Consider the following 27139-nt stretch of genomic DNA (forward strand, 5'->3'; position numbering starts at 1 on the left):
GAAGCTTAATTCCAGGCAGTTGCTGGCCACAGATCCTTCCTTGCACCTCCATCTCCAGTGTGGGCACAGGCTCAGCTGTGCCTGCTTGCCATGCCTCTGCCTCTCTATAGCTCATAATTTCACACAGTAACTTCAGATGCCTGAAGCCAGACAAGTCAGCCCAAGTTCTATCTACATATATAGGCTGCTTCACAAACATCTGAGAGTGCACAGTGCTTTAGGTTGCCTTCTGGCTTGCATTTCACTGAGCAGTATTGACAGAGATCCATCTAGTACAAAAAGATCACACAACTCTTATCAGAAGTCAGATTAAATAAATGTCTTGCAGTAAGTAGTATTTCCCTTGAACTCCTTCCCAACAGCACTGAACACACTGTTCCAGCAGACATCTTTCACTGTGTACACAGGCAAGATCCCTCCCCTATTTCAGCTAAATATTCCACTTCTTCTGCATTAGTTCTCTTAACCACAGTCTAAGTCTAAGAACTCATACTGAGATATTGGCTACTAAGGGCTCAAAGTATTTTTCTCAAATTTGCTTTCCAAAACAGTTTCTCCTCCTGTTGGCAGATCTTTATTATTTGTCCCAGATGTTTTTTCTTTGAATTTGGCTGTAAGTTTTAAAATGCCACTATTCACTCCAATGAGCTTTTCTTACAAGATATGTTTCCTATAAAGATGCCCTGATACCTGTTACTTTAATATTTAATATTTAATATTTAATAATTTAATATTTTAATGCATGTTGTCAGAGTCTCAAATTAATGATTCCATTATTTTGCCCAAGACCAATGTGAAGCAATCCTTCCCCTTTTCTGTTTTCTCTGTCTTATAATGATATTCATAGTCTTCTCATCTTTCTCTCATTTTCTAGTATTTCTGAAAGAAGATGAAAGAATTTTTCCAGGTAATTCTCGGCTGACCTCTAATGCAAACTATTGCTATGAAAATGGCTAGCTCCAGCTGGTTTTCTTTTTAGCATTTGTGAAGCATTTGAGTGAGATCTGCTGATATTACACAGCCCATCTGAATAGAAAAACAGGATTGACACATTTGATAAGCAAACTTGTCTCAGCTGGCAAAGTACAGATGCTTTCTAAGTCACCAACAGAAGCATTATCAGCTATGTGCCTGCATTAATGAAATCATATAGTCTTGGGATTACAGGGCCCAGCTCTGCCCTCTGCCTCATTCATCAGTGACCTCAGAGGGTGATGTAATTCAAAACCAAAACGTGGCCTATGGCCAGTACAGGTATTGCCTGCACTTTGTCACCCTGTGAAAGCCCAGTGCCAAAACATAAAAGAAAAATTCAGACCCATGAAATGGAATCTAGAGAGATTTAGGCACCAAAACTCTCCAATTCAAAATAACTTTGTGAGAAAGCCATCTAACCCTAATGAACATAAGATCACAAAATGTCTCTTTGGTTTCCATCCCAAATGTTCATAAGTACTTTCAGTATAGCAAAAATTTGAGAGTCCTGATCTGAGCAATGAGCCAGCCTGGTTTTGGACCAGCATTCTTTGGGTGATAATCCAAGTGTGGAATTCACTTCTCCACAAAGTCAAATTTTGCAAGTGTATGAAACTACCAAATGTTTACAACATAAAAATAGCAAAGGTGCGTGAGGTGACTGTTGAGTAAGAATTCACATAAGACAGGAATCCCTGTTCAGCCTTCTAATTATTTTAATTATTACACACACATACTCACACACACCCACCAAAAAAAAAAAAAAAAAACCCAAACAAAACAAAACAAAAAACTAAAACCAGAAAAAAACAACAATAACAAACCCAAAAAAGTTCCTCTTCTTTTGCCACCTGGAATGACTGCTGTCTCTGACTTCCTACAAGTCCTGCTTGCTTCCATTCTGAAGGACTGGTCAAAACAAAAGTGAGGAGTTGAAGCCTTCTTGCTGAAGCTGAGCTAATACAGAGAAAATTCATGGAAACAGAAAGAAACATTAAAGGCTGTAGCACAGAGAAGGCTGCAGTTGAGACTTGGTCTCTGCTGGCAGCATGAATAAACCACTTGTGTGGAATGATGCAAAGGTACTCTTGTACATACTGCTGAGCTCTAGGCAATTCTCTCCTGAGTATCTTATGGTTTCTGCTTATTCTTCTGAAGTGCCCAATTCCAAACTGAGGTATTTGGGTACTTAATTAAGATATTGAGACTTTTACTGTACTGATTTCCTGCTGTTGTTCTGGCAGCTCATGACCAAAACTACTACACTGCGAGAAAGCAAACTGGAAAACAGCATTTGTGGATGTGGCAAAACAATATGCCATCAGATGGAACAAATAAACTTAGAAAAACAAATTTCAAGGAAAGCTTTGCAAATACATCAGGTGAAGCTTTTTTCTCAGCAGTTCAGAAGTGGAAGTGTCAGTGCAATGAATTCCTTGTGACTGTGCTAATGGACACAGCTAAATGCTGGCCAGCAAAACTCTGAATTAGAATCCCATTCCCCCTCCCAGTGAGAAAATTCAGGGGCAGCAGCAAAATGTACTCAGTGATCCTCTGTATTTCACCACATCTCTCCCCCACAACTCACCTCTGGAAGAGCACTCTACCAGAATGAAGAACTTGGTAAAAAAGCCTGGAATAAAAACTCTTTCATGTGCCCTGCTCCCCACTCAGGAACGCATAAGGTCCAACCCCAGGGCCTGGCGCAGCGCCCAGCTTCCCTGGCAGCTCCCAGAGTCCAGGAGCTTCTGCTGAATGTGCAGCCCTCTGCAGCTTCCTGGAGAGCCGTTATTTTTCAGGAGGGAGTAAAGCAAGGAAAGGCTAAGAAGACACTGTGTTCTGTAGGTTTTCTGAGGCCCTTATGAATGCATAACATTTTTTCTTTCCAGCAAACACAGATTTCTTCAGTTACACACTGGTTATGAAATTAGTTTATAGGTCATGCAGAGATCTTGGCAGTTTGCAAAAGACATGAGAAGAGTAAGAGTTATGTGACATTTTCATATCAAATATGTGTTTCTCCCAGTACTGATGACTACCTAGTGCAAAGTAAAAATATTTTAATAAGTGACTTAAAAGTTAACTAATTCATCAATTACTGAAAAGTGACTTAATTCCTCAATATTTATAAGATATACATGACTGTAAGGGGAAAAAAAAGTTTGCTTGAAGGTTAATGATTGTTTTATGATTTATGATAAGGCTATAAATCTCTATGCCAAGAGGAGAGAAGATCAAAAGGAATCACATCCCATTATGAATCCTAAGGCAGCCTGAAGACTTAACTTCTTATATCTTGTTTCTTAGCAAGGCAAAAAATTTGAGCTTGAAATGAGAAAGATAAAACAGGCTCCGAGAATTGAATCAGCAGCAGCAGCTCTGGAGCTGAGTTACTATGGCAATGGCAGTGCTGCTGCACAGCTTCTTCTTACTCTTACTACTGGAACAGCAGCTTTGCAAATGCATGTGGGAAATTTCCACCCCACACATGCCACGGGTGCCCATGGTCTCAGGAGAAACCCACGGTCTCAGGTGCCCTGATCTCTACTGAACAGAAGAGCAAATTTGTGTGATTAAAATAAGTGATTTGCAATTTTCCATGGAAACAGTCTTGGAGCAGTAGGGAAAGGTCCAGAATTCTTCCTGATCTTTTGTGGCAGGAAGGTAGGTGCCAGTGCTTAGAAGATATTTTATAAGCACAGAATTTTTATTACAGGAATTTTAGGCTTTTTTTCCAGCTGTAACTACCTCACGTCTCTGAATTATAGATGTCTTGTCACTGCCAGGGAAGGATGGTATCATCTTTTTGGCAAAGCATAGCTTGGAGCTCTACATAAGTAATGGATCTAATTCTGATGCCAGGTTAATAAATTAGTAATTATGACTCTTTGGATATACAACAATCAGTGCGTCAGTACTTACCAGTGTCCTCTTTCCTCTTCTAGGTCTAGATGAATGCATCACCTTTCCTGTTACTGATGCTTATGCTCTCTGCACTCCACATTAAAGGCACATTTGCTCTTAATTATTTTTGAGACACTATTTAATATTTATGGTCTAATAGTAAGCAGAAGTTCCAAAGAAAAACTGGGGCCCTTTAGGTGTGATGGGAAGATTAACTATATCCCAGCTGAAACCAGGACAGAAGGAAGCATAAATGTAAAGGCAATCTTTGCCCAAAAATATGATTGATGGAAGTACAACTTCTGCGAGTTCAATAAGTCCTATAAGCAAACATATACGTGGAACCTCATATGAGTTTCATATCGAGAATTTCATCATCCTTCTTGTGCAAAAGCAGTCCTTTTCACCCATTGTGTGCATATGTGTATAGCCCAGAACGTAGTCCTGCTAATGCTTGTTTTTTAAATAGATCCTCTCTAGAGAGCAGATGAACAAGGTTACCACATGTGCATTAATCAATAGGAGGGTCAACGACAATTACCACAATGAATGGTAAGAGAGAAAATATTACAATTAAATATATTGCAATGTGTCATCTGAGAATCAAGTACGTTTTTATGTCAGAATCAACTAAGTTTTTGTCTCTCTGTTTATGTTTCATAAACACATTACTGAAAAACAGTAGTAAGAAATTCTTTACTTTAGGAAGACATTCTTTGCTGTGAGGGTGGTGAGACACTGGAACAGATTGCTCAGGGAAATTGTGGATGCCCCAGCAGTGGCAGTCTTCAAGATCAGCCTGGATAAGGGCTTGAGCAACCCGGTCTAGCGGGAAGCGTTCCTGCCCACGGCCGGGAAGATGGGGCTAGATAATTTTTAGGGTCCCTCCCAAACGCTTAACAGTCTGTGATTCTATGACTTAAGAAGCAGAGAAGTCAGACGGTGCATTTTGCCGTGCCTGCGGCTATACACCCATCGTATCTGCACCGGCATCATCTGCCCTCTGCCCCTGTCTCCTAAGCCAGCGTTCCTTTCCGCCTTTCGCGCCCAGGGCCCAGCAAGCCCGCTCGGACGGCGGGAGCTGCCCGGGCAGCGGTACCGAGGGGCTGCGGCGGCCCGGGCCGAGGGCCGCGCCCCAGCCCCAGCCCCGCACCTGCCGGCGCCCCGGGGGCGGCGCGGGCGCTGCGGCGGCACCACGTGTCGGGGCGGGGAGCGGCGGCGGGGCCGGGCCGGGCAACGCCACCCCCAGCGCCGCAGCGGCAGCGACAGCGACAGCGACAGCGACAGCGGCACCGCAGCCCCGCTCAGCGCATCCCTCTCGCCCATGCCAGGTGCCTGTTCCAGGCTGCGCCGTGATTGAGGAGCGATGGGGCCTCTGCGGGAGAGCGGCAAGGTGAGGAGCCGGGGATGGACGGGGAGCGAGGAGAAGCAGGGGCAGGCAAATCGCGTTCTGCCCCCGCCCTGGGGGGGCGGAGGGGCCGGGATTTGCCTGCCCCTGCCTCGATGATGGAAGGAGGAGGGCACATCCGAGAGGTTCCTGACGGGGTGTCCCTTCCCGAGCAGGAGCAGAGGACGCAGCAGGAAAAGGAGGTGTCCCGCAGCCGCATCCCCCGCTTGGTCCTTCGGCCGCAGCAGAAGGTATCTCCCGCTTCCGAATCGCCCTTTTCGGAAGAGGAAAGCCGGGAGTTCAACCCTCCCAGTTCCTCCGCGGGCTCCGGCAGGACTATCAGCAGCAACAGCTTCTGCTCAGGTACCGCAGAGAGATCCCCCCAGGCTCCGTGTCTCGGGGGACACGGTGTGCCCCGCACGGCCATCCCCGAGGCTTCGCTGTCATCCCAGCCGCAGCATCTGTGCGTCGGGCTCCCATCGAGCCCGCATGAGCAACCCGTTTTACCGATGAAGAAGGGCAACCATTGATTTTTCCAGGGAGATCTAGTATCTGTTCTTTTAATATGTGTCCGTAAACGACACCAGATGTTTCCATTCCGAGTTCTGCTATCCTCTGCTAAAAAAGTTGGCGGTTTTATTGCGGCAGAAGCATTGCTTTAAAGAGAAATATTTGCCTTAACAACTGCAGCGTGGTATTAAGGCATTTTGAAAAGCCCTTAAATCAAAAGTCGGTAAAACAGGAGACTTGCTATCAGACGGCAATTCCTTTTGGTTTTTTTGACAATGATCTCCATGAATTGGAACAGAATATGTAGGTGAAGTCTTCACTGTCATATTGAAATAAGTTTTGTTTATTTCAGAATTCAGGCTTCTACTGATGAGTGTGTCACCAGATATGAGCTGGGCATGATGGCTTCTCTACAGAGAGGGCAATGGGTGCGTGGTTGATCAGAAATTATTACTCTCTATTACTGTAGACCAAAAAATGTTATTTGCTCTTCGAAATATCACATAAGGGGCAGCTCGAAAACAGATTTTTTTATGTTGAATATTTGCCCTGTGTAGAGATTAGCACAATTTAAATGCCTCAACTGGCAGTGAAAGACTCAGATGCCTACTAGTGGTGAGTAATTTTTTAATTCAGTGAAACTCTTCACTGTAAATGACTTTAATGTACACACATAACAGAATTGAGGGTCACATCATGAACACCTTGGACTCTCTATCCCTGTGGTAATTCAAAAGGTATTTTTGGTGTGGAGAAATTTGTTTTCAATAGTCATTTTTTTGGAGAGCATAACATTTTTCAGTGGTGGAATTGGAAGTGCTAGGTTAGTGGTTGGACTCAATGACTTTAGAGGTCTTTACAACCTAAATGTTTCTATGATTCTGTTATTCTTTATTTAAAAATCTGAATTATAAGAAGTCTTTTTGCAATAGTTAGTATCAGAGCAACTTCTTAAGCTTCCGTTTTTTTTTAGTTACTAAAGTATTTTCAATTACCAGAGGTGTTCCTGGGAGTAGACAGGAATGCTCTTATTTATCTTGGTCTTCACTACAGTGGATTAAATTCCTGTTATTACTTTTTAAACTCCTTTCATAAAAAACAGTGTATTGAACACAGTGTGCAAGTTTTCTTAGATGAGAAACACAATATCCATGTTTGAGTCTAGCTCTGCCAGATTTTGCAATTCAGGCTCAGTGGAATGATCTATTTGGTTATTGTTTAATGAACAATGCAGAGTGTTAAACAAACATCATAGGATTGTAAGAATGCTGAAGTCTTTTTCCCATACCTTTTTAATCCCTCCACCTTACCTGCTTGAGTTTGCGTGTTCCAAAGAAATAAAATCTTTTGAAGCTTTCTAGAAAAACGTTATTTTTATGATCTCTGCCAAATGGCTGCTTTTCATCCTGATTTTTTTGGTTCTGGGTTGACAAGCCTTTCATCTTGATCACTGACATTTTTTTCATCTTTTGCATTTCTGCCCTGCTCTTCAGATCTACTCAACGAGTAGCTGCCACTGTCATATAGCCTTGCTGTCCCACTGCACTGTGTAGGCTGTCTTGAGTCCCAGCAGCACATATTTTTTATTCTGGGTGTGTCTGATCTCATGGCTTGACAGTTTTAAGACACCTTTCACAGAGGTATTGCAGCGTGCAATGCTGGTCTCTTAACCTGCATCTTAAGCACAACCACTCATCTCATTTATTTTATTAATCTTTTATTATTTCATGCGTGCTGCAATGATTTAGTTCGATTTTTTTCTCCATGTGAGTGCTTTGTGTTCCTAAATCTGCCTGCAGCACCCATACAGGTACACACTACGTGGTTTGCTGCTCTGAGTCTTCGGACCTTACACAGCCATGGATCAGCCAAGGCACTGTCCTCCATCCTAGACCCTGGTTCAGTTGTTGCTAGGTTTGATGGATTTTTCAGTGGGATGCAGGTATGGCAACAGTCACTGACTTGATTTCCTCGTTCTCTGACATCTCTTTCCTGTCTTCCACTTATGATCCTTCTTTATCAGCATTTGTCTGATTTAGAGTGAAATCCCCCAGGGGCAGCAGGTGGCTGATAATTCCTGTTTCTGGGGAGGGGATGGTGAACAGATGTGTGGAGAGGTGAGTGGAGGGGCCACAGCCCTAACCTGCCTCTCCTGGTGCTTCTTCTTAATATAGAAGTAGCATGTGCAAAAAAGGTTATAAAAATTAGCAAGTAGTACATTTGGAAGACGAGAGCATATGGGAACACTAATGTAGCAGTATGAGAAAGTTTCTGAGCATTTGGATAAATGTCTCTTGTAATTTCTTTTGAGCATTAAGCCCCAAAATGTTTTTGGTAAGCAGAAGATAGTATGAATTGATCGCTGGAATAATTGATTTCCTCTTTACCCTTCTCTTGGCAGATTGTTCTCTACCTTTCTTCCATTATTATTGACACCAAGTAAGGATCCGTATATTTCTTTTTACCCCAACAGAAATTACTCTTTTCCCTTCATCCATTAAATATGTATTTTTTGCTTCATAGAACTAGAACTTCGGATCTTGTCCATTTTCCCTGTGTGCTTACACTGGTCTCAGTGCTTAAGTGAAGGCTTGGAATTCCTTCCTTTTAAATGAGGGTAAATCTTGTAGGTATTAATAATGTTGGTTTTGGGAACCATGGCAGTGCTGCAGGCATGGTGGTAACAGCAAAAAATATTTCTTGGCAACTGAAAAGAGACAGCTTTTGTAATGCTTAGTTTCTTTTGAAGAAGTTGTTAGTTCTGGCTGTGATAGGTTTAAATTTGCATGATCAGCTCCCTCTTTGTCTTGTTTGAGTGGATCAGAGCCTCACTTGATCATGTTGGTCAATTATTTGCAGTTGAGTTTTGTTTTGTAAGTCCATTTGAAACACATTGAGAGTGTTAGTCATATCTGGGCTATTCCTGACGAAATTTAAATATGCTTTTTTATATGTGTTTTTAATATTCTTTGTTTCTGCCAAGTGAATGTGGATGCTGTCTGGATGTTCTGTGGGCCAGCCGAGCTTTTGTGTCTGAATTCACCATTTACAACCCTTTCTTAAAACCTTAGAGCACTTGGGGTCCTGGTTGTCATTTGATATGGGAACACTTCTTTGTCTTGGACGTTAGCTACAGAGCTCATACAATGTCAAAGGACGGAAGAACACTTTCCCAGCAGCTTTGTGAGGCTCACCTGCTACTGAGCATTTGCCTGTGTCTAACGTGTTGCTCTCCTGAGTTACACTTGGCTTTCAGGTGGCTTTGTGCACTTACATTGTCGGTTGTGCAAAGAATGTGATCCAGAGCATCTCAAACAAGCCTCCTGCTGAGGGATCCATGGAGAAGCAGCTGCTGGGCCTTTGGTCATTCCAGTTAGAGGTTGCTTTGAAAGAAATATGATACTTTGGGTGGAGCACTGTCCTTGGTTTTGGTCTTCTTTGTTTGAAGTCAACCTGTGCTAAGCTCAGTAAGGGTATTCAGCTTTTCTTTTTAAAAGGAATTTAGTCTGGGATATACCTTCTTTTCTACTTTTGGCTTTTTAATAACTCAGCTTTTAAATTTATGTGTATGAAGATGACGTGTTATGCAGTACATTTACAACACTGCCCAAATTCTTTTTCAGCCTTTTTTAGGATGCCAACTGCCAGAATTTTGTCAGGGAATGCAGTGAAGCTTTGGTAACCAAGATGTAGCTTTGCAGGAAGCTCTTGTATATTTAATAATTACTTCAGCAAAAGAATTTTTGAGCCAGAGGACTTGGTTTATAGCTGTAGCAAACAGTTCTTCTATTCTTGGGCTTACCTGTAAATCACCTTTTTAATTAGACTGTGTAGTCCTACAAGCTATTGAAAACCAGCATCTCTGTACATCAGTGACTGTGACTCACTCCAACGCTGTCTTCAAAAATAGGAGTTTTGAAGCTTCGTTCTTGCTTTTTCTTTAAGATTTCAATATCTGGTACAACACTTATTCAAATTCAATCCCTGTTTCATAACTTGTTCTTTTCCAGGGTTGAGATTTTGTTTAAAACTTGCCTTTGTATGTGTGGCACAATGAATATGCACACGTACAGCGGCTGCACTGTGAGCCCGGGGTGTGGGTGCTGCAGTGGGAATCTCAGTGTTGCCATTCCTTGCTCACTTGCTCCCGTGCCCTTGATCTCAGACATTACTTGCCAGTTGGCCCAGCTATTGGTGGATGCTGGGGCTGAGTTCACAGTGTGTGTCCAAAAAAGCATGTAGGCTTTAGGCAGGCTTATTAAGTCCATGTGAATGCACAACCCATTTTGCTTGCCAAAGACAAGAAGAAGAGGTTGTACAACCATTACTGAAGAAAGCTGTACCTTCTTGCACTCCAGTAAATAATTTCCCTGTTAGAGCATTGAAGCACATTGCATTATAAAGCATCTAGCCTTGGAGACTACACAAAATAAGTATGTCTACTGAAATATATATTCCTTAATAGAAATATATACAGAAAATAAAATTTTTTTGTATTTTAACAAGTCAACAGATTGAGGCCAGACAGTTAGTTTAAATTACTGAAAGTAATTGCTCCTCTTATTTGTTTGCATATATGTATGTATTACTATGGAAACAGGGAGTTTTCTCATTCTTCTTGTTTCTTTTTATAAGAAAAAATATCTTTTTAAATAGTTCCTTACTGGTTTATGTGTTTGATTTTTTCTCTAAGTTACTGATTCAAAGAAACATGCTTAAAAGTTCTCAAGCATGTGGTATTGAGAGTTAGAGTCTCTTGCAGTCCTTTATGCTATGCTTTCCCACAGTCATTTTGCCTTTTTTTCAGTCTTTCTGGAGGACTTTTCTAGCACTTTCGTTTGCAGCACTTTGTAAGGCAGTTCAGTGATGACCGTGATATTAATTTACAAAAACATTGAAACAAAATCTGTTTTCAAAAATACACATATGGCCTTTTTTCATGATAGCAGCACTGGTGACATGCTTCCTTTTCTCACTGCTGCTTCCCTAGAGAATTTCCTGCTGGACCAATTTACTTTCAATAATTTATTATTGGTTCATATTATGAGCCACCAGTTCTGTCTCTGTGGCACAGATCTGTTCCAAACCTGGAAATAAGAACAGTGCCTAGATACTAAAGAGCAAGTCTGCTTGTTCCCCAGTTTTTGGCCTTTGCCTGTTTCCCTTTCAACTTCAGTATTTATTCCCCCTGACTAAGTAAAAATCCTTTTGTTCTTTTTGCCACACAACAACATCTGGAAGCCAAAATATTTGACCTTTTGGATGTTTTTTGTCACCTTTTTATGTGTCTGTCAGTACTGTGAACCTTTAAAACCCAACCCAGAGCCTCCTGGGGTCAGTAGGACAGTTCCCATTCTCTCTGGAACATTTTGCATGGTGTCCTGAGAACAGTCACCCTTTCTACTACACCTAAGACTTTCTACTGCCCTTTTAATTGTATCTTGTTGTGTACCATAGGCTGAATTCTAAGCACTATATGATATTTTCTTCACCACAAATGCATAATCCAATACTTTTTTTTTTACAGTGCTTTTCATGCAACTTTCTGTTAAGTTGAATATTGTCATCACTCTGAAGTAAATAACAACTTGTAGCAGGAATGCAACTTGAATCAGAAGTCTTCGATTTACTTTTTGTTAAAAGAGAATCTTGATGTTTTAGGAGAAATTCAACATTACATATTTTAGCCCTACATTGACAGGATTAGTATATATCCATGACAGTGTTTGGAAGTGTGTGTGACTAGATTCTGTGGTGCTGCTAAGTGCCACTCTGGGCTTGAGGATAGTTAAAAGAAAAGAGAAAAGAAAAATATGCATAAAACAACAATGGATAGAATATATATTATTTCCTTCCATGAGAAAGTAAGCAAAGCAACCTTATGAGGTGATGTTGAAGCTGTGAGGGTCACAGTTATATGCTGTTAGCCATGGAGGCAGAGCTATATGAGACCAGATGAGTATAACATGTTGCACCATTTGAGGAATAGGTAAAAAATTCTTTGTGGTTTATTGAAGATTTTTATTTCCCAAAATGGTGCCTTCGAAACTGGAAAGAATATTTCTAATTTATTTCTTTGCTGCATAATGGAATAAACCACACAAAACCCCACAGAAAGCCAACTATATATACATATATATTTCACTTAATATTAAATGCTTAGTATTTCTTACACTGGATGTAGTCAATGCTTTCCCCCCAGAGGTAGCAGCAGTGGTTCCACTTCTACTTGTTGTCCTCAGAAAAGATTATTGAGGTCTACTAAATTGCTTAAACCCATACCAAACAGAAAAGATTCTTCTTTGTCTTTTTTCAGATTCTTTCCTGTCCTTACATCTAATTTAAAAATTTCTATAAAATTTTCAAATAGATTTTTCAGTCCTTTTTCACCTTAAACCCCTAATCCAGATGTTTTCTGTGATGTGATAATGAAACTCAGGGAGCTGTGCTATTCCTGACCACACCTCTCCTAGTAACAGTACTATTTTTATTGATATTTTTACTAGTAAGCCTTTATGCTTCTCTTCTGTAATACACCATTAGTAGGGCTATAAATGTAATGACAAAGCCAGTAAACCACAATTATATAGTCCTCTTTCTTTTCATATGTTTTGACAGAGATTATGTCAGTCCTGTTTGTTAGTGAAATGTTCAAGTAGAAGGAACCTTAGTAGATTTGCTGCCAAAATCAATTAAAATTAGCTAATACAGTATGACTTAGAAATTGCACAGTCAGACATCAAGAGCAGATTGCTTTAAAGATGTGTTTATGTGAAATGCTGCATTGCAAAAGATGCCCAAGCTTAGGAGCAGGTCAGTCCATCTTTTTTCACCTTCCTCTCTCCTCTTCTGTATAATCTCAGCCTGTCAGCATTCTTGCCATGCTGTGAATGAGCAGAGAGGGCTTCTTACCAAATTCAGTGAGCAGCTCTCATACTAAATTTTAAGCAGTTAGTGGGCAGCCTGTGGGTGTGACAGAAGCCAGCTCAGAGGGGCTGGTGAGCAACAGGTGTAGAAGTTGCCTGTACATTGATGATCTTCAGCAACCAGTTGAAGATGTTTAGTCGTGATTTTGCTGGGTTAGATTTTATGACTAGAACATTACAGTCAAAAGTTCTAGCTTGAAAAATGGACTGTGAATAGCAGGGTGTTTTCCAGATGTGGAATATGTGACAAAAAGAAAAGCATGTAGGTTGTAGGGACCTGTCGAGATCATTTCATTCAGCCTCTTTTTTGAAGCTGGACTGTTCCCAGCACATCCCAGCAGTCATGTATTTGTCTGTTGGAGTCTAGAAACCCTTCAAGGATAGGAGTTTGCACAGCCTCTGTGGATGACCTCAGGGAGTGGTGGAGCTGCTAGCCAACCTTTGTTCACAAGCAAAATGGAGCATAGTTAATTCAAGTTTTGCCTGCAGGGACACCGAGATTAAATGTGGAAATTATTTGCATGGCAGGATTTTGCATAAGTAGGCCTCCTGTCTTTTCCTGACACTGCTGTAGTTGTCCTTGTGCTCCAGCTCTGCTCTACTATGCTTGACTTTTGGTAAGAGACTTGTCTCACAAATGCATCGTACTCTTAAATACCAAGCCAAACGGGTCTTCAAAATAGCTAAGAAATTACTTTAAAATTGATCAGAAGGACCAAAACTAAGAGCGTTTTTAGGACTCTACCTTTAGTGAAGTTATTAAATATATTTTTCTAAAGTCTGTGTGGTTTTGTAAACAGCAAACTGCTACTAGGAAATTATTAAACTTACTGAGTACATACAATCACATGGAATGGCCTCAGTAAAAATGGCAGGTTTCAGTAGAATCAGGAGCTGAGGAGAATATTCCAACTTCTTACCTTAGGCTGTGCTCCCTCAGTGGTTGCTGGAAAGGTGAGGGTGCCTCTAGAGGTATGAGGTAGGATTTATGCCTGTTGAGGCCCTGCTGGTGTGAATGTGAATATGTTCCTACCTCTGCCTTTCTATGTGTACTAGTAATTTTATACTCTGATGTTTTGTCTGCTGCTTTTACCGTGTTTCCAGTTGTTCCAGAAGGACACTAGCAGTTTCCTCTGCCTGGGCACTGAGCCCTTACACTCACTGCTTCAGCTGCCAGGTCAGAGCAGTGTTGTGTTGGTCCTTGGAGAGAGCTGTAACCCTGCAGGCAGTGACTCAGAGTGCTGGGATGATTTAGCCTGGATGGGGTTGTCCTTCTGACTCAGCCTCCAGAGGAGCCTCTTTCTCTCTGTTTAATACAGAAAGAGACTTAGAGGTGGAATGTAGGTGCTGTATTCCCTTTGGTGTCTGTCAGCAACTTCTATAATTGCATAAACACCCCTGTGCTACAAGGCTAGCCATGGAGAGAAGACCAAAACAGTTCAAAAAATGAGGGTCAAAAAATGTGAGGCAGGCAAGCAGACTGGGAGATTACCCTGAAAAATTACCCTTTGTGGTACCCTCACTGCCAATAGCCAGCTTGCAGTGCACCTTCCTGGCAGAGCTGTGGCTACCCAGACTAACAGATCTTGGAATGAATGCAAACATAACCATCAGGTAAAAGCCAGGAAGTTGTTTTTGTCTTGGTACACTGAACATTCAAAATTTCATTAGAGCCACATGTTTAATTCCAGAATCCACACTTCTCTGTGGAAATTCAGACTGGTCAGGGGACTCTTAGGAGGAAACAAATGTTGGACAGTGAAATAGGGATCAGGCAGGAACTGGACCATTCAGTGTCACAGGAGTGCCTAACTCGATCTGGCAGCTGGGAGTGAAAGTAAAAAGAAGTCAGTGCTGCCTCAGCGAGAGCATCATTAATTATTTACATGTGTTATATAAAGAGGTTGTATAGTCAAAGCTTCTTGAAGCCTTTTGGGAAAGACAGTATTTTTTTTAAGAAGGTTCTAAGGCATATTCTAGTGAATCTTCCAAGATATCTGTGCTGAGAAAATCATCACATCTTAACATATAGCCTAAAAATCTACAAGAACAGTATTTTTGTCAATTGTTCAGAGTATTATTATCATTAATACTGTTGTTTATATTTTGACTTTACTGTCTAAAGATTAGTCAGGGCATGCAAATGTCAGAGTGCTCTGAGCAACTTTCTCGATGGTTTCTTTGAGGAGAGACTATCCCTTGCTTGGCTTTGAAATTTGGCAGGCCTGTCTGATCTGGGAGAGGGCTTGGACACAGAATTTCAAGTGATGAAAACCAGCTGATGTTCAAAGGAAAAGTCTACTCCCAGAATGCTCCTAGGAGGCCCCTGTGGGAAAAAAAAGACACTGTGAAAGAAAGCAATGGAAATCGTGTGTTATAAATTTATGTGATTTTACCTCTTGTGCAAGTAAATTCAGGCAAGGTCAGAAGTACAGGCTATTTACCAGCTTTCTCTTTTTTTGTCTTCCTGGTGCTGATGTGCCTGAGAAGGTAAATAAGGTCTGCCTCTGCTCTTGAGGAGTCTCAGATCTGAAGTCCTTACTGGGGCAAAACTCCTGTTGAATTACAGGGTTGAATCCTTAACTGACCTTGCCAGAAACTACACGCACATCATATCAGAAAGTGAATCCCACTGTGGGCTCATCTACTCCTTACCTGCTTTTTTAAGAGAGATTCCTTATCTTGGCCCATTTCTGGGCAGGTGGAGGTCTTCACTTCCTTCCATCAGGGTTTCCAGCAGGGTTTAGGAGGAGCCTGCAGGTCTGGGGGAAACAGCACACCGTGCCACGGTCACGTTCTGCTTGCAGGTGAGGAGCAGAGGGGTCGCTGCAGCAGTGAGCAGGGAGGGTGGTCAGGCTGTCTGCAGATGGAGGGGGAATCAGCTCCCCAGGGTCCACAGGGAGGTCTGCTGCTCTCCTGTGGGGAGTTCACCTGCAGAATTAAATATAAATCAATAGCCTGTAAAGGTTTCAAGAGCAGGAAAGATGAAGGTAGGCAGGCAGTTGGCTGGCACTAAGCAGCTAGAGAGCATCTTACGCTTCTCTAGAACTTTTCCTTGTGCCAGGAGGGTGAGCTGTGGGTCAGGTGGATCCCCCCAATGTACAACAGTGCTTGCTTTGATGGTGAGCACCAGTATTTCATAGGCAACTCTTCCATTCTGTGGTGATGTTTTGATTATTCAAAAGGCTGACACAGAAAAATCTTTCTCTACAGCTTGCCCTAGTTCTGGAAAATTTATAATTTTGCTCATGTTTCTGGATAATAGTAGTAGAACTACTATTTTTACATAACATTAAAAAATAAACTGTCAGAGGAGAGGGAATACAGTAAAATCATTCTTGTACTGTAGCTGGAGTGGGAGTGCTCACCTGGTTATTATTATTATTATTAGTGTACCTAAAGGTTACAAGGGGTCTGAGTAGAGAAGAGCTATTTTTCTTTGTGCCAGGCTTATTGGTTCTTTTTAGAAATGCCCTGTTGCACTGAAAGCTGAAGTTCTTAACAGTAAAACAAGGATATTTAGACATGGCATAATCTGATGGTACAGTGTCACCAGTGTGATATTACAGGCAATGTTGGGGGGTAGTAAATAAAACATTTTGGTGCTATTTTAGTATGTATTCTTTAGCTACCTTTTTCCTAATTGTAGTTAGTTTTGCACATTTGAGGGTTTTAGTGCCCCGATTTTTAACACTGTAGTTTAGTTCATTCACTGTGTAAAGTTTTATCAGCTCCTGTGGTTCTTCCAGCCTGCATCTCTACAGCTTTTGGAGTTAACTTCTGCATAAATTCTCCCATATAAAAAAGACATGTGAGGTCTGCAGAACCTGTGCAGGTATTGCAGTAACTGTATTGGTGGAGAGATGAGGCAGATAGCTTCTTGTGGGTTAGGGTGGAAGGTGTTGGGAGGGGACTTTGCTTGAGTTTTGGTTTTTTGTTTTGGGCAGGTTTTTGTTCTAACAGAAAGCTTGGACACTAATGCCACATACTGAAACATCTAAGTGGAAAAGTCATAATTAGCAACAAACTGCACAAGCTGTCACTTATTTCTGAATATACTTGACTCTAAATGTTTGTGTGCTTGTAAAGAGAGGATGCTTTGGACACAGCTGAAGCAGCTGCTTAAATGCAATTCAGGAGCTCACTAAGTGATGCTGATCCACTGTCCTGCAGGTAATATTCACCCAGCCTGCAGAAGAGACTCCAAATTGGAGTTGGAGAAAGAGAAACAGATGCTGATTTGGGAGGAAATTGCCACTTCTCTCTTCTTTGTGTTGAGTTATATTGTGATGTTGGTGGCAATGGAAAGGATAAGCTAAAGTCATGTGGGCAGCAATCCTGCATTAGTCAGGATGAATGTAGGGACAGGCTGAACAGCTTATTAGCAGTGCTCTCTTTCCTGTTATTTTGGTAGGAACTAATTCTGAGTTACAGAAGGCAGCAGCAAGATGGCAAAAAGATACCCTTTTGGGCTTGATTTGGATTATTTGAAAGAATTAAATATGATTAAAGTGCATTAGGTGCTTTGCACTGTTACTGCTCTTTGTGCCTTGGGAGGCATTTCTGGCAGTAAGCTGGGTTGCCCCTTGGCTTGGCATCATGCCTGGCACTTGGCAAATGCCTAGGATGCAACACCTCAGGCTGCTGGCTGGTCCTGCAGCCTAATCCATGCAGCTTGCTCTGGACAGCCAGCAGCTGGGGGTACCTTGCTTGGGACTGAAGGCAGGACATGGAAAAATGAGAAGCAGAACCTTGGAACAGATGAGTGAGGACAGAAAAACTGCCCAGGCATGAAGGAAAACTGGATCACATGAAAAAAGTTTTTCTACTGTATTGGGGGAGCAGTAATTTAAAAAAGCAAAAGCTGTTCTTTCCTGCTGAAGGGAGGTCGGCAGAAAGGTGTTAGATATGGGGTGTCCCTTCTGTCTCATAAACATGCTGTCATGCACTGACTTTTAAATCAATCTGCCTATGCAAAGCTCAGTACAAAATGACTCTTGACCTACATTATGAACAGGGTGGAAGAGGTAAGTGCAAAACAGTCATGCAAATTATTTGGCTCAATTGCAGGTACTTCTTTGGGTTTCATGTTAGCTAAAGATAATGCATCAGGAGAAGAGTGCAATGGCATAATTCAGATGGCAGCTTTCATTTTGTCCTGGGAAAGAACAATTAGATTTCCCCAGGAGAGTCAGGGTAGCGTGTTTGAGTTTGTTGTGTATCAATTAAACCACCATGACTTTTAGGGGAACTGCAATTACTCCAGATTACATGGAACATGATTAGATGGAGTTTGATACATGGATTTCATTCAAAGTCAGGCTGCTTACTTTGCAGTCGGTTGTTAAAGGCTGGAGTGTTTCTATCCCTGGAGGTCAGGAACAGACCTGGGTCTGTTCCCAGGGTGGCTGTTCATGCCCTGGAGTGCTGGTGTGCCCTCAGAGGAGTTCAGCTTTAAAAGCAATCTGTGTATAACCCACTCTCTTCTAAAACAGCCACTTGTCAAGAATGGAAGAGTTCTATGATCATGGTTGCTTCTAAATGAAAGACATTTTGAGGAGCCTGTATTAATTCCAGTTACATGAAATTCCTGACTTTGTGCACGTGGGCTGTAGGTTGTTGTCTTGTTGTTCAGATATGGGAACATTTCTTAGAGGCATGTGGCCCATGCTTGCTCTGCAGCCAGTGTGCACTACACAACGTTTGTGTCTCATGTGTAACTTGATGTTGCAATGGTCCCTAACCTTGCTAAAGGAATTCATCTTAGATGGGAATTTTAATTATGTAGCCCCTTATTTTGTATTTTGTCAGACTGAGTACAACAAGTATTTGCCTTTTAGCTTGCCATAAGGTATTCAAGATTTCTTCACAAAATGCATGAAACAAATAGCTTCTCACCAGGTTTCAGAGCCAAGGTTGTACATATCACTTACTGTAAAGAGTCGTAGTTCAAACACTCTTTCTTTTTTTCTGCTAACACTCTTTCTTTTTTTCTGCTAACGCTCTTTCTTTTTTTCTGCTAACTTTCATATACTTAGTTAGAAGTGTTGATGTTTTCCCCTTTTCTCTTCAGATGACACTGGCTGTCCTAGTAGCCAGTCAGTATCTCCAGTTAAGACTCCTTCTGATGCTGGAAACAGTCCAATCAGTTTTTGCACTGGTAGTGATGGAGACTTTTCGAGGAAGAAATTCAGTCCAGGGTCAATGAGCGAAGGGAATACGCAGCTGGCTCGATACAAGAAGGAGACAAAGACAAGCCTTGTAAAGCCCGGTGAGTACAATTCCTTTCATTTCCTTAATTACACTTTCTAATTGACTGGTATATTTACAGGTGTCTACATACATAGGCACCTGTGTTGTGCCACCTGTCATATCACTAATGCTGATAGTGAATAAAATAGGTGGTTTCTTTCTGTGGAGCCACCTGAAAGGTATGAAAACACTATTGTTACTGTCCTTTTCATGGAAATATAATCAACTGGCATCTTCACTTCTTTTATGAGGCTCGATGGTGATAGCAAATAGCTGAAATTCATTTTATTCTGTTTCATAGTAATTACACACATATTTCAGTGCCTATGACTTAAAATAAGAAAAATGTCTTGTGATGTCCTTAAATTTATTGTTAGATCCTGCTTAAACTTTGTGCTGCCAGGCACTGACAGCCTTGGGGATACAAGACGTCTGACAGCCAGCCTGTGTGTGGGAGTGGTGCAGATTTGGACCTGTACTGCAATGGCTGAGTCAGGAGTGTATCTCCCAGTGCTGTGGGCTAAAGGGCCACCTCAGACCCCCACCTAAATCAGCACCTGCCTGTCACACATCCAAGACTAATACCCAGATGTGCCATTGGTTCCTGTAATTTTAGTGAGTTGATATAAAATATTTTATATCGTTTGATTCATGTACAGGCAGCTCTTGATTACAATGGTCAGGATGTTTGTGCTGCTGTTTAATTAATCATGGAGATAGAGTTGGCCCTGTACATAGCCAGCTGCAGAACTGACGTGGTTTATGAGCTCAGGTATCTCAGGTACCTCCTGGCTATATTGTATCCAGAGTCATTTTACCTCTGGAAGCAATTTAGATACTTCAATGAAAAACCAGCTCAGATTTGCCAACACCATGTTTAATCCAGAAACAGTGGAAAATCTGTTGCAAAACGTCTTCACTGGCTTGGTCATTGGAAGGGTTGATTAAACTGTTTTACCACTATCCCTGCAAGTTCTTTGGTTCATTTCATAGCACCATGTTACTTGAATGGTCCCAGTCTCCCACTGCTGTGCATAATGGGTGAGAGGTAATATTTTTTACAAGGTTTGCAGTGAATGGGGTATATGACACTCAAATCCCCAGCTGTGGCTACCACAACCATTTTGTTTGTGAATATGAATTTCTCTTAGCAAAATGTGAATAATTAATGCAAAAGATTTTTTCTAATGAAGAGTCCTATACTCATGGAGAAGAGTTATGCATCTTTTTCAATAAATTATTTCACTGTTTTCAGTTTTACACTTTAAGTGCCTTATAATATGAAGTTATTAGCCTTTTACAATATTCAGCAACTGGGTCTGTTTTACAGAGTACTTCTAAGTTCCTCCTGCCAAATATCTCACAATTTTTTGGTGAAAAGCTGTTCAAAATCATGTCATAGTGTGAGCGCTGACACAAGTGGGACATGTCAGACATAGAGGCCAGGGAACAGCTGCAGTTCATTTTCCTCAGTGTTGGCCACAGGGGTTAATGTGATTTTCTTCCATGGCTATCTCATTCCATAGCTTCAGGTAGACCCAGTCTCTTCCTCATGACCTACTTGCACATGAATTTCTGGTAACTCAGTTAAGAAGATGTAGCCATTGTGCAAAGAGGAGGCATAACCACATAGCAAAACACACAGAGAGTAACCAGGGATCAGTAGAAGGGAAGTGGGATATGGAGGAGAATAACAGCAACATGTCCTTGTCATATATAAAAGAAATTGTGTGTCATTTTCTCTTTATCAGAAGTCCTTCTTGATTATAGAGATTATATCTACTTCATATTAATCTGAAATGGCTTGTGACAATGACCACATAGCAGGAGTCATATATGAGAGACAAAAATCTAGCCTACTACTGTTTTTTACCATGTCCTGCACTACATTTTTTACACAAGTACCTCCGTCACTGTGGACCTTCAAAATTCCTGTCATTTTGCTGAAATTTGTCTGTTTCCAGTATTGTTTTCTTGGAACACGCTGAATCTCAGAAGAAACACTTACACAAATATTTATATCATTCAGGAAATGTCAGAAAGGGATAGCACTGAGAATGAACCGTGGGATGTTTTTGGGCTGTTCCCAAGCTCTGATACTTTTCTACTTCTCTAGTAACATCACTTCATCTTTCTTTTCTGTACTTCAAAATGCAAAATACACATAGCCTTTTTTTCTTCTCAAACAGCCTAAGGCCTTGTTATATGAGTCTAAACCATCTTCACCTCTTGAAGTATTAACAAAATAGATTAGGCTATCATTCATATTTTATGTAGTTTGCATAGAGAACCATACATAATCCTGAAGTGCTCCTGCTAAACCTATAAAATATTTATAATAATGGAGAAATTATTCATTTGAGAGAGATGGAAATGGTTTGTATTGTGCATTAAATTCGAATCACAGCAGTGTAGAAGTGAATTTGGCTTAAAACCTGTGCCTGTTTTCCCAGGGAGGGATGGAGAGAACAGGAACATCAAGGAAAATAATAGAACATCCACTCTTAGAGGTAGCCACAAGCATTTTAATTTCTGGATTTAAGAAGTTGGTCCTTCTTTTAGATGTGATTCATTTACATAATATTAAAAGCAATACAAAATGTGTTGCAGAAGATGTCCTCACAAAAAGGCACAAAAAGACTTAATTAATGTTGGTCTTAGTTTTGTATCAAGATGCTGTACTGAATCCTACGCTTTTTGTAATTGAATAAACAGAACCATAAGCACTTCTACATGCTCACATTCTTGTGTAGTCCTCCTAGAAGCATCCCTCCTGAATTCCTGTAGTTTATGTCCACATCCTGTTGAGAGCCGTGGGAATTATTTTGCTTCCTTTGACAGTCTTTCTCATCTGCTTTTTCGACATCCATTAGAACACTTAGTGAAAGGATTCACAATCTGCCTCTTTCAAAGACATGGATAAAGAAAAGAATCTTCAGCAGAAGTTGTGTCAATAACTTTTAAAAGTCTTAAACTAACATAGACATGTATTTAAATCTATGTGAGCATTAGAATTTGAGAATGGCATCTGATCAGCTGTGTTCAGCATTTCTGTAAAGTTCGGGTTTTCTTGCTTTTGGTGTTACAGGCACACTTGGGACAGTTTACTGAATGTTTGCTGTTGGAGCTGTTTGCTGTTTCTTAGAACCCCTGGAATTGCTGAAGTTTCACATGAAATTATTAAGATCTAAGAAAAAAACGCTAAGGCTGTCCCAGAGCTTTTAGCACCTTCAAAAACCTGCAGAATAGATGTGTAAACACTGTGGCACAAAAGGAGCCCTAGGTGAGCCCCAGTTAGGGTAAGCTCACAAACCTTACAAGGACTGGCTGTCTGTCATTCACATCTTGGTACAATAATAAATATTCCAGGTAGCAGAGGACTATGCAAAAAGGGTTTGGTTTTTTTCACTGCTAATAAAACATCTGGCCATTTATTACTGAATCTGGCTAAAATAGCAATATTTTGGATTTCAGTGTCATTGAACTGCTACGGATTATATTTCAAGAAGGGTCATCACTGGGAGTTTGGACGTTAAAACTTTTTTTTGTTCCAATTAACGGGAGAATCTCAGAGGCATCCACCACACAGAGCACCTACATTTGTTGGACAATAGGCAATGAGCACAAATTGAAAAACATGAAATTCCATCTGGACACAAGAAAACACTTTTTTTGTCTGTGGCCAGACATTGGCACACATTGCCTGGAGAAGCTGTGGAGTCTCCATCCATGGATATAGTCAAAACTCAACTGGATATGGTCCTGGACAGCCTGTTCCAGCTAGACTTGCTTGAGTGGGGAATTGGGCTGGGCGGCTTCAAAAGGTCCCTTTTACCTCCCAGTGATTTTCTAAACCTATGTTGCTGGACTTTTTTTTGTCCTTTAAATAGTGCGTCAGCCAGATCTATAGTTAAGTAGTTGCAAGCCATCATTTGTGTTTTTCCTGCCCTTGCTTGGCCACTTAAGTTCATAAAAAAGAAGGTATACTGAAAATAAGTATCATCTTTTAACAATCACTATTCAACTAAAAGTGTTATTTAACAAATAGTAAGTACAAGGCAAAGTAAGTAATCTTGTATTCAACATGTGTTTCCTACTTTTTCCCGGTGAATTTATTAAGCCACCATAAATGAGCCTTGGGATGGGGTGTCCCAGTCTGAACAGATTAATCTTTAAAGGCTTTAACATAGTTAGGAGTTTTAGGAGAGACAGGTGGAGCAGAATGTATTTCCCTTACTTGGTTGTGACTATTCAATAGTACAGGTGCTTTTTTAGTCAGTGTTGGAGCTGATCGTGATCAAAAAGGAGGCAAGGAAAATTACCCTAGACAACTGGAAATATTAAGACTAGAACTTAAATAAGCCAAACAGATCAGAGAAGAAATGCAAGTGTTCGCTGCAAAACATGTTTTATGTGTTAACAATGTCTAGCTGTTAAAACATAATGCTTTTCCTGAAGTTTGGGGGGTTTTTATTCTTTTTTTAATTGTCTGGTGTGTGAGGATTAGATTCCTAGGACACTAAATGTCCAAGAGCTTATTTCTGGGAGTCCCCTGTGAAAGCAAGGACTAGTGATTAGTTAATCCATTAGTATACAATTAGCAAATAAATTAATCCATATTGCTACTTTACTTCCATACCTGTCTGTATTCTAAAGGCAGTTGCTTTGGTTGTTTTAAAAAACAGGTAATAGTCTTGACATCTGGCTGTATTATTTTACAGGTCTTTTGTCAACTCATTCCCTCATTTCAGTCTGACAGTAGGGAATAGCAGTGACTGAATAGCAGTAATCAGACTCTGATGTATGTGTGTGTATGTGCTTCACTTGAAAAACATGAGTTGGTGTGTAAGTTCTGTGAGAGAGTTGTCTTACAAGTAATTCTGGAAATTTATTTCACTGTCAAGAACTTCCTTGTGAGTGCATAATTTTGCAATGATAGGATTTTGTTTTATCTTGGAAAGTTTGATAAAACATTAGAAAGACATGTTGTACCAGCACATTTCTCCAAGAACATTTGATCTGGTATTTGCATGACTTTTCTTTATTCTCTGTACCAAATTTCTGCAAGCAGTTGGAAAATAATAGATCTGTTGTCCCTGTTATTCAGGAGCAACAGTACAGAATACAAAAAACACGTCACAGAATGTGCTAATTTGAACAATTCCTATGGCACACAAAGAAATTCATGAATCTTTTTAGCTACTTGCTAGGACATCTACCTATTATGTTTAAACACTTCTTAAAATGCTGATGGTGTACTGTGTATTCTAACACAAAGTCACACTGTTTGGTTGTTTGAAAAAAACCCACACCAAAACCAATGGAAAACCTCTGCAGATAGAAAAATGCCTTGACTGCTTAAAACAAATGGGCATTCTTCATTCCATCCCACAAAGGTAAGAGCAGTAAGAAGTCTGGTGTCTGTCTTTTTGCTGTAACTTACTTAACAGCACCTCATAACCCACATTCCAAGACTGCCCCTTTTCTTCTGGGAGGGATAATTTAGAACAAGGGTATGGCAAAGAACATTTAACCCGGTTACAAATGTTTAATCAGTGAACACCATGGTACTGTCCTGCAACCAGTGATAACCATTCTTGAGTGGTGAAATTGGGAAAATCATGCTTCCATTCCTAGTAACAGTCAATTACTTAGATGTGGCTGGTGTCACATGCATAAGAATGCTGAAATTAGGAAATGGGCTACTCCTCGTTCAGTGTACTTTAAATAATTGGTCATAGAACAAAAAAAGGTTCTCAAGATTAGCCAAGTGAATTGAGTTGATACCACATGATGCAATTTCTTGCCTATGACTGACCATTAGTTCTTCCCTTAAATTACTTGAATTAATAACAAGGAATCTCTTGATCTGACAATGTTTATTGATAAGTATAGAGCTTAGATTCTCTGCCAAGTACAGAGGAGGTTGCAAATGAAAAGAGGAAGAGCAAAGTCCAGGTTCCCCAAGTAACTTAAACCAGATAAGGAGGGCTTTAACTTGAGCATTATATCTCTAAGCCACTTGATATCTGGCAAAGAGCAGACACACAGTGGTCAAGTACTTGTGCTTCTGGAAGGCTTTTGATCTGTTTTTTAAAACATCACCTTGGCAATAAAAAGGGAGGAAGCATCTTTCTCAGATGTAAGCACATGCTTTGAATGCTTTCTTTCTATCCCACACCTGATAGCAGCCATTATAACCATCCTGACATTCAAATCCAACCGCATGCATCATTTGTTTCCTGTACAGTTTCAATCACACTCTTCTCCCTTTTTACTATGTGTATTTCATAATTTCATTTATGACACTGAGACCTTTTCTAATACAGAATCTAACAAATGCAGTTGAGGCAGTTTTAGACCCTATTCATTTTCCTCAGTTACTTTTGCTTTTCTTCTTTCCCCTCACATGTCATTTTGCCACACAAAAGAGCTGCAAAATAGCTACTGCGGATTTTCTAAATAAAAAAAGTGTTTCTGGATAGTAATTCTGTGTGCCGAGTCCTCCTGCATCTTTTACTGCTTTAATTTCATGTCTGTTGCTATGGAGCAGTGTAGATTTGCTTGCCTCGCTTGCCAGCACAGGCCTCCGTTCCATGGGTCCCAGAGGAGCAGGGTGTGCTCTGGGGGGATGCACATGCACATCTCACCCCCCAGGAGTGAGGACACCGTGTCTGGGTTCCAGCCCATGCCATCCTCAGAGCCTGTGCTGCGGAGTTGAGCCCAGAGGGACATCACCCTGCGAAAGTTTGGTGGTTGTAGCGGTCAGTAAGGGCTGGAAGGTGGCCAGCCTGCAAGGTTTGGGGGATGGTGGTGGGGGTGATACTGCTGAGGGTCTGGTCTGGCATTTGCAAAGCCCAGCCTCCCCCACAAACCCCGGGATATCCGGGTTCTTATGGCCCCTTGGAATATTTCCTTCTAGTTCTAGACCCAGCACAGCCAGTAGATCCTGTTGATTGGAGCTCCTCTGTCTGGCATAAATCCCTCACCTTCTGTGATTCAGAGGATGTGAAACTGGACTCTGATTGTCTCCTTAGACAACCTTCACATGGGGTCTGACTCTCTCTGGTCCTAGTGACTGGTTCCACTGTTCAAGGAACACAAAACAGCTTTAACAGGTGAACCTGCCATTTCCCTTCTAGGGGTTACAGGAGCTGTTTTGGAGGTGAGGGACATGTGAATTCATGGTCTTCATCCCAGATGAATAGAGCAGAGATGGCCCTAAATTATCTGACCTCAATTCCCAATCTGTAGTGTAGGGATTAATTATCTTTGCCTGCATGAGTGCACTCAGGTCCTATTTTGTTTTAAAGGAGGTAGAGCAAATGAATCCACTGTATTTGGTGTGTGATCTTTCTGACCAAATATTAAAGCATTTACTTGAGGATTCACTTGTTACATTGACTGAGAATGGGACCGAGGTTGGTTCAGACATGGAAGACTTCCACGTTAAGTTAGATGAATCCTACCTGCCTCTCCTGTGTCCTCATCAGGCCTCTGACACCTCTGCTGTCGGCTCTTATTGAAGTCAGCCACAGCCTCTGTGGCTTTTCTTTCTCTTTTTTGGCTTCTTTCTTTTTTTAATGGAAAGGGAAGTTCTTAGGCATTCAGTTGTGGAAGAAGGTTTGTGCTTGAAGAGCGCACATGGACCTTCAAGTAGCTCTAATTAGATGCTTTTTCCTCTTCCATTCATCCCTGATAAGCTTAGGCACTCTCCATTTGTCCCATTTTGTGAAGACTGCTGCCCAAGCTGCCTAGCATTGCAAAGGGAGATTCTGAATCCCACTTTGCGCTATGGATTCACAGATATTAAATAATTTTAGGACTAAACTAGAGTCCTAAAGCTCACTAAATACACTGAAGTGAAATAAGTGCTCTGTAGCTTCTGAAAAATGATACTGGAATATAACGAGAATCTAAATATTTTAAGCAAAAGATGTTTAGAAAAGTGGGTAAAAATTATTAGCATAGCAGTAGGGTTTTCATTTAGATTTATATGTATTTTAGATTTAAACTTTTAATTTAAACAACTTTGCTTGAATTGCTGAGGGAGAACGTGTTCAAATACTCGCAAACATTTCTTATTAACATGAATAAGCAAAATACAAACTACAAGTAGAGTGCATCAGCTTCAAAGCGTTTCATAGTATTTAATGCAGATCTACAAATTCCAGTTAAAGTGGCG

At 40.9% G+C, this 27139-nt stretch overlaps 1 protein-coding gene across 1 annotated transcript in view; it reads left to right on the forward strand.

The window, feature by feature from the left end:
* Positions 1-5245: 5245 nt before the first annotated feature.
* SYBU (syntabulin) overlaps positions 5246-27139 on the forward strand; it is a gene marked incomplete at its 5' end in the record, with an annotated part of 39208 nt that continues 17314 nt past the window's right edge. The window contains 3 exons of the mRNA XM_084226742.1: positions 5246-5272; positions 5443-5629; positions 18776-18977. Coding sequence (XP_084082868.1) covers positions 5246-5272; positions 5443-5629; positions 18776-18977 — 416 coding nt within the window. The remainder of the gene's footprint in view (positions 5273-5442; positions 5630-18775; positions 18978-27139) is intronic.

The sequence above is a fragment of the Fringilla coelebs genome (assembly GCF_963513975.1).
Source record: "Fringilla coelebs genome assembly, chromosome: 1".
NCBI lineage: Eukaryota > Metazoa > Chordata > Aves > Passeriformes > Fringillidae > Fringilla > Fringilla coelebs.